The sequence below is a fragment of the Puma concolor genome, chromosome D1 (genome assembly GCF_028749965.1).
Source record: "Puma concolor isolate L17-30 chromosome D1, mPumCon1.1.hap2, whole genome shotgun sequence".
Lineage (NCBI taxonomy): Eukaryota > Metazoa > Chordata > Mammalia > Carnivora > Felidae > Puma > Puma concolor.
Window position 1 is genome coordinate 16,323,183 of NC_141676.1, and position 13,677 is coordinate 16,336,859.

The following is a 13,677-nucleotide window of genomic DNA, read 5'->3' on the forward strand; positions in this document are numbered from 1 at the left end:
CTGTGTGAGGGAGAGCGTCAGAGGGCTCTGGAGCAGACACACCGAGCGGAAGACAGGCGAGTACAGCACCCGGGGAGGGAGGTGACAGGGAGCATCAGGCAAAATACACACATGTCCACAGCCCAGAATGCAAGACTAAGAGTCACCCCTGCCCCAGCCATGCAGGGGTTCTGCTTGGCCAGAGGAAGGAGTAAGGCCCCCCCCTACCCCGGGGCACAGCCATCCTGATGGCCCCTGGAGGTGGGAGCAGGGGGGCATGGCATCACCCTGGGGGCCAGAAAAGGTAGCAGGAGAGTTGGCCACACCTTCTTCCGACCCTGGGAGGTAGAACTCAGGGGGACCCAGGGTTAACCAGGGAATAAACTCATCATAGGTAGAGCAAGAAGCCCAGGTCCTTCTTCTGAGTTGAAAGATTCCCCCAAATATCTCTCTGGCAGAAGAGAGGAGGGAGCACACAGGGGAGAAAACTCAGAATGAGTGAGCCAGCACACGGGTGGGGGGAGGCTGAGAGGAAGAGGGTGGGGAGAAAAGGGATGAGACAACTGGCAATGGGAGCGGCTGGCCTGGTTGAAGGGAGCCCATCCCACCCACGGCAGGGCCCAGGCAGGGGCCTGGGGGGAGGCAGCACGAGCCGAGGTCACTTTACCTGCTGGAGAACGAAGGTTTTCATAGCAGCGATGGGGGGCACAAAAGAATGAAGCACAAACACAGCAGGAACTCAAAGCCCCAGGGTGAGAACCCACTACACCACTTCTCAGTGCCTGGCTGCAGGGAGGCTGGCTCCCAGCCTCCAGCCACAACTGCCCTGCCTGCCTCTGAGGCCCACGAGGCTCCCTGCCTTCCAGAGTGAGTCTGCCGGTACCACCATGCGCCCTCCTCCAGCGCAGAGGCTCAGGGGACACCGGAGCGGCACCAGGTGGCTACATGGAGCACTGGGCTGCCAGGAGAATCGCAGCAGGTGACATGAACACAGTAGAGCTTGGAAACTGCCCGTCTGCTCTGCCCCAGAACTTTCTGATCACCAGCTGGCCAAGCAAGGGAAGGTGGCACCAGCTCGCTGAGCCTTGGTAGGGGCATCTCCGAACTCTAACCCTGTCTAAGGCCACTTGCTCTTCCGGGACCCACTCCCTAGCAGCTCTGGTCTCTCTTTTCTTTCTTCCTCCTTCCCTTTGCTCATCTCGGGTTCCCTTTTCTTCCCTATCGCTCCTAATCCTCCTGACCTCTCTGCAGAGGTGGTTCTTCTCTCTGCCTCTAGTCCCTCCTCTGGAGCTCCGAGGTTTGAGTTACTGCCATGTGAGTCCAGACCTAAGAGCAAAATAGTGTAATTACCAAATTCCTCCAGGACAAAGACGCCTCGAACTGTATTGCACTTTTTAATGTGATTCAGCTCTATGAAAACCTGCAAGAGAGGGAGGGAGGGCGGGGTAAGGCCCAAAGGCTCTCCCCCTGCCCCACAAAGCCCACTCTCCCAGCTCTAGCCCCACCCGCACACGGAAGACCTAGTTCCCAAAGGGAGGACCAAAGAATCCACACACACACAACTCAAAAGCGCTAAGAAGCGAAGACAGCAGAAAGGGCATGTACCTTCCGCTCCTGGCCGGAGGAGAAAGCATGGGAGAGAAATGAAGGCGTTAGTTTTAACGGTCAAACCCAACCCGAAGGCCCCTCTGCTGTCCTGGGCTGCCCGCCCATACCCTCTGCCCAGGGCAGCGCTTGGAGGACACGGTGCCCCAGGGGTCTCCCCGCTCAGCCCATCAGCTCTCTACCCTTCCATGCATCCTCCTCCGGCGCAGAGGGCTGGCACGGGCGCAAAGCTCCCCTCAGATTGTCCTTGGGGTGGGAGGTGTTGGTATCTTCCTTGAAACAAAATCCAGGCTCTCCCCAGAAATACACGGTGATATAGTAACAGCTACCTCTTAGGAGCAGCTACTAGGAGTTCCACAAATACTATTTGTAATCCTTACACCTATGTGGCCCAGCATGCAGTAGTGCCCTCGTTTTCGAGCTGAGGACAGAGGATCAGAAAGTTTATCTGCCTGTGAGTACTGAAGCTGGGCTCCGACTCCAAGCACATCCTGACTCCAAAGGCCCACTTGTTACCCCACTCTGTCGGACTCTCCCAGAGGGTCCAATGCTTCAACTCCGAAGGACTGTTAGGTGGTGGAAGACGGACCCCAGGGCCATTATCTCGTTATCAGTCAGGGTCTGACTCCCCCTATAGGCAGGATCTCTCTTCTAGGGCGAAGCCTTAAACTACAGACCAGCTCGTGCATGCGGTGCTAATGGTTAGACATTAGGTTGGTCCAGAGGGGCTCTGCTGACGCTGGTACCCAGAAGAGGGCATCTGGCTGTTGTTTAACAAGATCTCTTCTTCAGAAGGTAAGGCATCGGGGGAAGCCTCTAAATGCAGTCAGAAGCCTGCTTCCCCAAGAAGTGCTGGCACCTTCATGTTCCAGAAAAGTACTTCAGTGAACCTCTCTTTGGGCTGACCCTAAGGTCTCAAGTATACTATTTAATACATTAATGTTACTGATAGTAAATATACTGCTGACAGTACACTGCCTGAGCAGCTGTTTCCCATCACACCAAAGCTGCCCGGTTAGATTCCTAAAAGAAGGAGAACTAAAATGGCAGTGGAGGAAGAAAGCCACAGGGTCCAGATGTTCACCTCCCCTGAGTATCTGCTGCCTGGCCAGGGGCTGTGGTGCTTCACACATTCGGACCTGGCTCAGAACCTCAAGGAGAGGAACCAGTACGTCAGGGAAGGGGTAGGGAAGGCACTTGTGTGAAGAGGCAGAACTGGGAACGGACCTGGGATGATGCGCTGGCCTCAGAAAGGAATTAGCTTAAGGAATGTCCACTGAGAGAAAAAGTATCACTGCGTTAAAAGACCAAGAGAAAAAAAAAGTCAGCTCCTATAGTGAATCACAATGAGAGAAAGATGTATTCTGATGTGCTCCCCAGTCAAGGAAAGGGAGCGGGGCCTGCGGAGCAGGGGGCAGAGTGGGGACACTCAGAGGCACGAAAAGAATAGGAAGAAGAATCAGCAGGAGAAATCGGCAAATAAACACACATCCTCCAGATAGGACAGACACAAGCTACTCACTCTCACACACACACACACACACACACACACACACACACACACACACACACGCTTCACACACACCAGCAACACGTGAGGAGATCAGCTGGTCTAGACTCTCAGAAGCAAAACCACCAAGCAAAAGCACACCCTGGGAATAAGGGAAGGCAGACACTGTGCGAAGAAGGGCCAAGTGAGACGCTCCCACTCACACTGTACTGAGTCTAATGGACGGAGGCAGCCTAGCCACCAAGGCTCCCCCTCTTTCCCAGCCCCCCACGTGGGCGCCCCCCTGCACCTTCAAGGTGGTCACCAACGTCACTGTGCCCTCACTCTGATTTCTCTCTCTGGTCCAGCCTCCAATCCTCCCACTGGCCCCAAAGGCCCTCAGGCTCACTGGGAAAGCACCAGGACCCGGACACTGAGCCTCACAGCAGATGGAAAAACAGGGCTAGGAAGCCTGTGCTGCCACTGGCACCTACCTGGTTGTGCATGAACTTGAGATTGATCCCTTCTAGGGTGACCTGCAGCAAGCCACCCTCACCCGTCTTCATGTCCTGCACGGGGAACTCGCCACCTAGTTCAGGGCCTGTGGTGGGGGAGGAGGTTATCAGCTAACTGGGGAGATGGGGAGCCCCACGCCTGACTTCCTTGTCAGGCCTCTGACACGCAGGAGCATGGGTAAAAATAAACGGAAGGCACTTGCTCGGGGAATCATTCTCTTCTCACCGGGTTTGATGCTTTGCTGTCGGGCAGCAGCTCGCTCCATGCTATCCTTCACACAGTAGTACAGCTCCCGACACTGCAGCACACGGGGGAGAGAGCTGTCCTGTCGTCCGAGCCTTCCGGAGTCCCCCTGCTCTGCTCTCTAACAGCTGCCAAGGGCCTGGGCCGATGCCAGGGCGCCAGAGACAGCTTCATGTGTCCCACACAACAGCCAGAGGCAAAAGTGGGGCTCTGACACGGACTGTGGAATTTTAACTTCCCTGAAAGAAACTCCAACCTTCGCCCTCAGTGCCCACCCCCAGCTCAAACAGAGCTCATGGGTACCTTCTTAGTATAGAATTTGTTGAGCTGAGTCTCAGAGCCATTTCTACGCCACAAGCACAACACCTTGGTCTTGGGACAGTAGGTCATGTTGATGAGCTTCTCGTACCACCAGCGCTCATACACCGTCCCGATGTTGCTACGCAACACCACACAGTCATCACACACCTGCAGGAGTGCACAGAGTGGGTCAGTGGCGCTTGTCTCTTAAAGTCTCCTTCAGCCCAGGCCACACTACAGGGAAAGGGTGGGACGGCTGGTCCTGGGAGCATCCCCACGGTCAGGTTTTCTGTCTTCTGTTCACAGTCTTCCTTTGGTGGAGGCACAAACACTGAACTGCTGGGCATACTGTCCACTAGAAGGTTTACTGGAAGAAAGGGAATCACTGGCAGGAGCCTGTGAGCAAGGAGGGAGGCTCAATCAGAGTTTCAATTTTCACTTCAACCAGTGTCTGTTACCTCTTAGATGTTCTAGGCTTAAGAGGGTATCTCCTGCCGCCATGTTCCAACCTTAGGAATCATCTCTGTTGACGAGTGCAAAGGCAGAGGATTATGGCAGACTTAACCAAGGAGAAAAAAATGGAACCAATGATTTTCTAATACTGCCTTGATCCTAGTTCTGCATAAATCTTTTATCTTAACTCATTAATTTATTTATTGATGTTTACTTATTTTTGAGAGAGAGACAGAGACAGAACACAAATGGGGGAGGGCCAGAGAGAGAGGGAGACACAGAATCTGAAGCAGGCTCCAGGCTGTCAGCACAGAGCCTGATATGGCGTTCGAACCCACAAACTGTGAGATTATGGTCTGAGCCAAAGTCAGACACTTAACCGACTGAGCCACCCAGGCGCCCCTCTGCATAAATCTTTTAAGTAATTAACCATACAAGTGACACGTGGGCAATGCTTACTGCAAAAGATATTATACAATTCAGGGAGATATAAATGAAAGTGAATGTGAAGTCCTCCTTCACATTCTTTTCTTGTTCAACATTCTCCAAGATCTGACTGCATTAGGTTTCTGGCTGTCCCATTACTTAGCTGTGTCACCTTGAACAAGTTAGCCTGCATCTACGTTTCCACGTTTCCTCATGTGAAGATTAAGTTAATGTGCACAGACTTTTTAGAACAAAGCCAGGCACACAGGAAGTACTCTAGAGTTAGATGCTGTAACGATAATAATAATTACAATATAGGAAATGTAACAATGATTATTATGACCCCATCAATGGTTCTCAAGTCTTTCTCCACATGAGACCATCTTCCTGAGTTCCTGAATCCCTCTCTTCTGGATGGCTTGAGGCAGCACCTCAATCTCATCATGTCCAAATCTGAAGTCCACATCTCTTCCTGGGTAGATCCTCCTTCTGCGTCCCCTAGTTGAGTAAATGGTGTCACCACCCAGCTGCCCAAGCCAGACATGAAGGAGTGATGCAAGACTCCTTTTGCCTCTCACTACATCACTGAGTCCTATCCATTCTGAGTCACCCTGGAACTCTCTCCCTCCCCCGCTTCAGCCATTCATTCCTACTTCTTCTAAGTCTAAACTCAAGGTCACTTCTAAGGGGTCACCCATGACTCCTAGACCCTCTGCTATGTTTTCCCAGACTGCCTACTCCCCTGAGCATCTTCTTTCATAACGCTCATCATACTTTATGACACTGTTTCATTAGCTGACTTCCCTGATGGCTTGTCAACCCTGGAAGGGCAAGAGGAACGATGTCTCCCTTATTCACTGCTGTACCCCATACCCAGTGTACCTGGCATATAGTATGTGTTCCATAAACATTAAGTGAACAAAAAAGGAATACACAGGACTACCAGGTTTAACCTACTATGTTAAGAGTTACTGAGGCTCTAAAAGCCTTATGAAGAAAAAGATGACAGGGGCACCTGGGTGGCTCAGTCAGTTGAGTGTCCAACTCTTGATTTCAGCTCAGGTCATGATCTCATAGTTCGTGAGTTCAAGTCCTGCAACAGTCTCTGCTGATAGCATGGAGCCTGCTTGGGATTCTCTCTCCCCACCTCTATCTCTGCCTCTCCCCCGCATGCTCTTTCTCTTTCTCTGTCTCAAGATAAACTTAAAAAAATATATATTTAAAAAAGAAAAAAAGAAAAAGGTCATAAAATAGTTGAGTTAGAAATTAAAAATTTGAGTTCTGGTCCCAGTCTGACTCCAGGTGAAAAATGAAGACAATTACCCCGACTTCCCATAATTCTTTAAGAACACAATGTCAAGGAGAGGGGCAGGACAGGTATTTATAAGAACATAGGATTTCTAGGCTTGAAAGATGATGATAATAAAGTATCATACTTGCCTATGCTGCTGGTGGAGCTGTAAACTGGTATAGTGTTTGGAATGGCAATTTGGCAGAATCTATAAAAATTTTATTTATTAAAAAATTTGTTTTTAATGATTATTTTTGAGAGAAAGAGAGATAGAGAGACAGAGTGCGAGTGGGGGAGGGGCAGAGAGAGAGGGAGACAGAGAATCCAAAGTAGGCTCCAGGTTCTGAGCTGTCAGCACAGAGACTGACACGGGGCTCGAACTCACGAACCATGAGATCATGACCTGAGCCAAAGTTGGACACTTAACCGACTGAGCCACCCAGGCGCCCCTATAAAAAATTTAAATGTATATAAGCTTGATCCAGAAATTTTCACACTAAGAATCTAGTCTGTAGAAATTCTCATGTGAGTGTGCAAAGACATACAGTCAAGCATATTCAATGAAGCATTATTTTTTTTAAGTGGGAATTGAATAACTCATGGTATACATCCATATAACGCTTGATAGCTAAACATCCATTAAAAAAACGGAGACAAGGGCATATGGCCAGCTCAGTCAGTGAAGCATATAACTCTTAATCTCAGGGTTGTGAGTTCGAGCCCCACATTGGGTATAAAGCTTACTTAATGAAAAGAAAAGAAAAGAACAGAAAAGAAAAGAAAAGAAAAGAAAAGAAAAGAAAAGAAAGAAGAGAAGAGGGAAGGGAAGGGGAGGGGAGGGAAAGGCAGGGGAGAGGAGGGAAGGAAAAAGAAAAAAGAGGGGCCCTTGGGTGGCTCAGTCAGTTAAGCATCCAACTCTTGATTTTGACCCAGGTCCTGATCTTATGGTTTGTGGGTTCAAGCCCCACGTCAGACTCCACGTGCTGTCAGCTTGGAGTCTGCTTGGGATTCTCTCTCTCTCTCTCTCTCTCTCTCTCTCTGTCTCTCTTTCTGCTCCTTCCCCGCCTGTATGTGCATGCTCTTTCTCAAATAAACTTAAAAAAAAAGAGAGAGAAGAAAAAAGAAAAAAAAGGAAAAACAGAGATAGATCTATATAATATGTAGACATGGAAAGATGTCAGTCATAAATCAAGTGAAAACAATCAAATTATGTAACAATATATATAGTTTGATACCACTTTTGTAAACACTAAAACAAAATTATATATAAGTAAATTGTATTTATAGAAATATGCATTTTTAAAAATCATCCCAAACTCTTTGACAGTGGTTACTTCTGAGACCTAGTACTGAAGGAAGTGAAGGGAAACTTTCACTTTTTATTTACTTCTACATGGTTTGAAACTTTCACAACATATACTGTTCTACTTCTGTAATTAAAAAAAAAAAAAGGGTAATAGAGAGGATTTTTTAAAAGTCTTTGCAAATTGCTCTCCAAGTGATCATGCGGCCAGCAGGCTATGCAGAGATGAGAAAGGCTAAATTAGTAAGCTAACCGTAGTGGGTGACAGAGTGAGTGAGGTACAGTCTTATTTGACACTTTAAAGGAGAGGGATTTGGGAGGTGACAGATCCATTCCATACTCCAGGGACTTTGTACGAGGCTCCCCTGTATGGTGGGGAGTGTTAGTCCTATACTTCAAGGGATCTTCTCTATTTATTTTTTTCAAAGGAAGAGGAAAGGGCAGGAATCACCTGCTACCTGCATGTGGTGCAGACGTCCTAAGTTAGCCCTCAACTCGAGCAGACACCTAGCCAAATTCTAAAGTTTCACGGTGGCATGAAAATGACTCCCTTCTCAGCTACACCAACATGAATGTTCCTGCTTCAGGGCAGAACTCCTGCCTCATGTCTGATAAACTATTTGCTCCAAAAGCTGTGGATGTGAAAACCCAACTCAACTAAACCAAAAGGAAGAAATACTTGTAAAAATTAATTGATTTCACTACTTTATATGGGAGTTGTACTTGGTCCCTACGATTATGTAGAAGAGATTCATTTTAAAATAAAAAATACAGAAATAAAGATAACATAGCCAACTGCCTTTACAATCCTGGAGTAAGGAAGGTTTTTCTTTTTTCTTTCTTTCTTAATGTTTATTTTTCAGAGAGCACAAGCAGGGGAGGGGCGGAGAGAGAGGGAGACACAGGATCTGAAACAGGTTCTGAGCCATCAGCACAGAGCCCGATGTGGGGCTCGAACTCACAAACCGTGAGATCATGACCTCAGCTGAAGTCCAATGTTTGACTGAGCCACCCAGGTGTCCCTAGGAAGGTTTTTCTACCTCTGACTCAAAATCCAGAAACTATTAAAAATTAATAGTAAACTTAAAAATTACAGTTGATTAATTCAACCACATAAAACTAAAAAAATTCTGCATGGCAAAAAAAAAAAAAAAAACATAAGCAAACTCAGAAGACTCATGAGGAATTTCACAGTGGATGGAGCAGGCTGCCCACATCTAAATCCACTAATCACCAGGAGGGAGATGACCATATGGCACAATAGGCAATATACAGCACCACCTACGAAGTATTCTTGCCAAAATACTGAATCTGAAACTCATCAAACCTCAAGATTGAACTACTGGTTTATAAAAAATACAAGTGGTGGAAAAACATGTTGACACCAAAGAGATGCAGTCAGATGCAATCAGCAAAAAAATCTAGAATGTGAGAATGTGAGATACTCCACATGGCACATTGCTTCAACAAAATAAATGGCAAAGTGGGAAGGAAACTATTATATGTTAGGAGATACTTCAGAGTCAGATCAACCAAGATCATTAATGCATTTTTTCCTTTGGTTCAGTGATGCCACTCTGAGAGTTCTTGGATAACTTGCACATGTGTGGAAGGAAGAAGGCATGGCATCACGCATAGTAGCACCATTAGCAATAGTACAAACGTGGAAGAAAAGCAAGGGCACATATATATTGACTGCTTAAATCAACTATGGTACAGTCATATCATGGAATACTACGCAGCTGTAAAAAGAATGAGAACCAGAGGGAATAGAGTCAATAACATTGCAATAACGTTACAATAATGGTGACCGCACTCATCACGGTGAGCCATGCATGATGTACAGAACTGTCGAGTCACTGTGCTGTATGCCTGAAACTAATATAACCTTGTATGTCAAATCTTCTTCAACTAAAAGAAAAAACCCATGTTTGTACCGACAGAGAGATCTTCAGGATATGTTCAATGAGAAAAGCAAGGTACAGATCAGTGGATATGATGCACTACCTTCCTGTAAGAAAGAAGAAAGATCAGAACTGATGCGCACATCTTATTGTATGTGTGTGAAGTACCACTGGAAGAAACAAAAGAAACCAATACAAGTGGTTACCTATAGGAGGGAGGGGCAAAGTGGATGGGAAATTGAGACGGAGGGCTAAGAAAGAGAACAAGGCTTCCCCATGCCTACCATTTTAGTTGTCTTGACTTAGGAACAATGTGACTACATCATCTATTCAATATATATTTAAAAGAAATGATGGGGAATCATATATTATATCATTTGCATAAGAGCCTGACTATTAAATGGATAAATGGATCACGAAGATGAGTAAGTGGGAGAAATATTCTGGCATCAGTTCTAGAAGCTCCTTGTGACTCCTAAATGTTCCTTTGAGACATCTGAACTAGCATGAACTAGCATTTACCTCCATGAAGAAGATATCTCCATTTGTGTCTGTCCCCGCATGTACCACAAATGTCTGCTTCTTCATGTGTCGGCTGCCACTGGACCGGATAGAGAGGTCACGTCCATTCTGAGAAAAGAGAGATCTGTTAGACACATCCATGTGTCTCTCTCACAGAACAATCTGGGCCGAGAATTCCGCCCCCACTCCACCCTCCCCCTCCGCCCCTCCCACCCCTCCCACCCCTCCCACCCCAGCTTCAGCAATTAAATTCCTATCAGCTTACTTAGCACAGTGCCATCTGCTGGCTATAGGCCACTAGGGACATGTTCTCAAACTTTTTGGTCTTGGGACTCCTATACCTCTTAAAAATTGACAATCCCCAAGAGCTTAGGTTTATGTGAGTTAAATTTGTAGATATTTACCATACTAGAAATTAAAACTGAAAATATTATTAATTCATTTTAAAGTAGTTGATCATTCATTAATAACACATGGTAATATAAATAACTTTTTAAAATAACAACCATATGCCCCCCCCATCCAAAAATGAGAAGACTGGCACTGTTTTACATTTTTGCACATCTCTTTAATGTTTGGTTTTAAAAAATGGCTGGATTCTCATATCTGCTTTTTCATTCAATCCATTGTGACACACTGCTTTGGTTGAAGTATATAAAGAAAATCTGGTCTCGCAAATATGTATTTGGAAAAGGGAGGAGTATTTTAAGAGACAGACAGCGAGAGCACAAGTGGAGGAGAGGGGCAGAGGGAGAGAGAGAGAATCTTAGGCTCTATGCGGAGCATGGAGCCCAACATGGGGCTTGATCCCACAACCCCAGGATCACAAAATCAACTGATAAATGGATAAAGAAGATGTGGTATATATACAGTGGAATATTATTTGGTGATGAAAAAGAATGACATCTTGCCATTTGCAACAATGTAGCTGGAACTGGAGGGTATTATGCTAAGCAAAATAAGTCAGAGAATGACAGATACCATGTGATTTCACTCATATGTGGAATTTGAGAAACTCAACAGATGAACATAGGGAAAGGGAAGGAAAAACAAAATAAAAACAGGGAGGGATGTAAACCATAGGAGACTCTTAAATACAGAGAACAAACTGAGGCTTGCTTGAAGGGCGTGAGGGTGGGTAAATGGGTGACGGGCATTAAAGAGGGCACTTTTCAGGATGAGCACTGGGTGTCATATGTAAGAGATGAATCACTGGGTTCTACTCCTGAAGCCAAGACTACACTGTATGTTAACGAGCTTGAAAATAAATTAATAAAAAAAGAAAAAAAGAGTTGGATGCTCAACCGAGCCACCCAGGCGCCCCTGAACATTTTCTACTTTGTTATATTAAATCCATTTGTCTGCCTTACATTTTGAGTGTATCTTTACTCATACTTGAAGTTGTAACACAGATTCCACACAGTGGTCTTTTGGAAAATACTGGTTTAAGTTATGCAGCTCTTCCAAATATTGACACATTTCATTACAGAATATAAAAAAGATCACATTCATTAATATCAATCCCATTGCGGCATCTGGATGGCTCAGTTGTTTGAGCGTCCAACCCTTGATCTTGGCTTAAGATTCTCTCTCCCTTCTGCCCCTCTCCCCCTCTTGCAATCTCTCTATAAAAAAAAAAAATCTGGGGCGTCTGGGTAGCTCAGTTGGTTAAGTTTCCGACTTTGGCTCAGGTCATGATCTTGTGGTTCATGGGTTCAAGCTCCACATCAGGCTCTGTGCTGACAGCTCAGAGCTTGGAGCCTGCTTCAGATTCTGTGTATCCCTCTTTCTCTGCCCCTCCCCTGCTCATGTGCTCTCTCTTTCTCTCTCTCTCAAAAATAAATACATATTAAAAAAAAAAGAGTGTTTAAAAAAATTTTATTTAAAAAAATGTCAATCTCATTAGAAAAGTCTTTAAATATCAGGAAAACTCAAGCCTAAAAGTCTGCCAAATAAATACCCAACTCTGAATAACTAGTTAGTCATTCTTTCAAGTAAAAATGATGTCTCATGACCAAAGTTGACAGTTCACCTTGCAACTCAAACTGTCACAAATTGCTTTTCCTTGAAACAATCATCGTTTTGGTTTGCAACACAAACACTTTCTCCATATTTCTCACTTTGTCACATAAAATATTCAAAAGGTGAATAATCAATGATCAGATTTAATAAAATTAATGAATTTTAACTCTTTCATCAAGAACACTCTTAAGTGAAACTATTTTTCATTTTTCTTTCTTTTTTTAAACTGAGAGGGCCCTCCATGGCTACCATCACACTGCCTCACGGTGTGAAGGTATCCAGGAGTTGTAACTATCACTGCTTTTATACCATCAGTACAAATGTCAACCTGGTAAAAAAGGCAAAGAACATTTTAGTATTATTATAAAAGTAGTTTTTCAGCTTGTGGATCCTCAGGAGTCCACAGACCACATGTTGAAATGGCTGCACTAGGATGGTTTTAGGACAGAGAATCCTATCACAGATGAACAGAAAGACTAAAGCCTCATCTAGACTCAAAACCCTATTTTCAAAACTCAGTTTTCTGAAAATATACAAGCCAAGAAATGACCTGTAGGGAAGCCTGTGCACTGGGAGACAAGGCCCAAGCCTGGGAGGCGACAAGTGCAGTGGGAAGGGAGCCTAAGGAACAGCCTGGCTATGCTTACCAGGTTAGCCAGCTGATCAAGCACTTCATTGATTTGCTGGCTGTACACAAGCCCAATATGCGACTTTCCCATCAGGCGCCTCACCTTCTTCCGGATGTCATTCTTATTTACCTAGAAAGTCAAAACAGGATCTTAACGAGGGATCTGCTCTTGCAAATGAGGTGGAGGGAACATACAAGCAAGTTTCTGACCATTTGAGACAATTCGGAGTCCACATCACTGAATAGGAGAGAAAATACTCAACTCTCTATTCTGCCAACAGGCTGGGAAGGAAAACCTTGGTTCTGTGTCTAGATGACTTCTGCAGAAAAGTAGCTTTTAGAGCAGGTCTGGTTCAAGTGGACAGGGGTTCAAGAAGACACCTCCTCCCTATCCCCAACCAATACATAATGTTCATCCCTAAAGGGGCCCTAAAACCCCCTGGGGCTCCTCAGAGTATAGTTCAGAAATGATGCCTTAGAGTAGTGACATTCTGGCTTGGTTGTAGCAGAGACACCTTCCCAGGGTTCAGGATCATCACTCTTTCTCAAGCAGAGTTAACTGGTACCCCTGGAGTTCAATAGAATGGAGTGAACTTACAGCAGAAAATGAAACAAACTAAGTCAGCCTGTAGGGTGTTCTCGTTCTCTGCATCTGATCAACCCATCCCTTCATCTTCAGGAGGGGAGAACAGGAGGAGGAGAAACCCAGGGGCTCACTCTCAAAACAACTCTCTTCTACCCACCAACCCCAAACTCATGTTTCCCTTTCAAAACAAGACCCCTCTATTTGGTAATATTCTTCTTCCACAGGTATAACAACTAAGTACAACCAAGTCAAACTAGAACATACCATTAATTTTTTAATGAGTAGCTCTTTTTACATCTATGGAAAATTCTATATGATAAAGGGCTAGTGCTAAAAAATGAATTCTGACTATCCTTTCTAAGGTTTTAGAAACTAACACTTAAAAATTTTTTTTAATTCATTGTATTCTG

The 13,677-nt window shown here is 45.4% G+C and overlaps 1 protein-coding gene across 50 annotated transcripts in view; it reads right to left on the reverse strand.

Moving 5' to 3' along the window:
* MADD (MAP kinase activating death domain) overlaps positions 1-13,677 on the reverse strand; it is a 40,216-nt gene that overhangs the window by 1,940 nt on the left and 24,599 nt on the right. For 31 of the 50 annotated variants that reach the window (XM_086677456.1, XM_086677458.1, XM_086677454.1 and 28 more), the window contains 6 exons: positions 12,701-12,811; positions 10,032-10,139; positions 4,136-4,300; positions 3,815-3,887; positions 3,568-3,674; positions 1,330-1,399 (listed from right to left, as the gene is read on the reverse strand). In XM_086677456.1, the coding sequence (XP_086533582.1) occupies positions 1,330-1,399; positions 3,568-3,674; positions 3,815-3,887; positions 4,136-4,300; positions 10,032-10,139; positions 12,701-12,811 (634 nt within the window). The remainder of the gene's footprint in view (positions 1-1,329; positions 1,400-3,567; positions 3,675-3,814; positions 3,888-4,135; positions 4,301-10,031; positions 10,140-12,700; positions 12,812-13,677) is intronic. The other 19 variants (XM_086677499.1, XM_086677501.1, XM_086677496.1 and 16 more) reach the window with 1 other exon arrangement.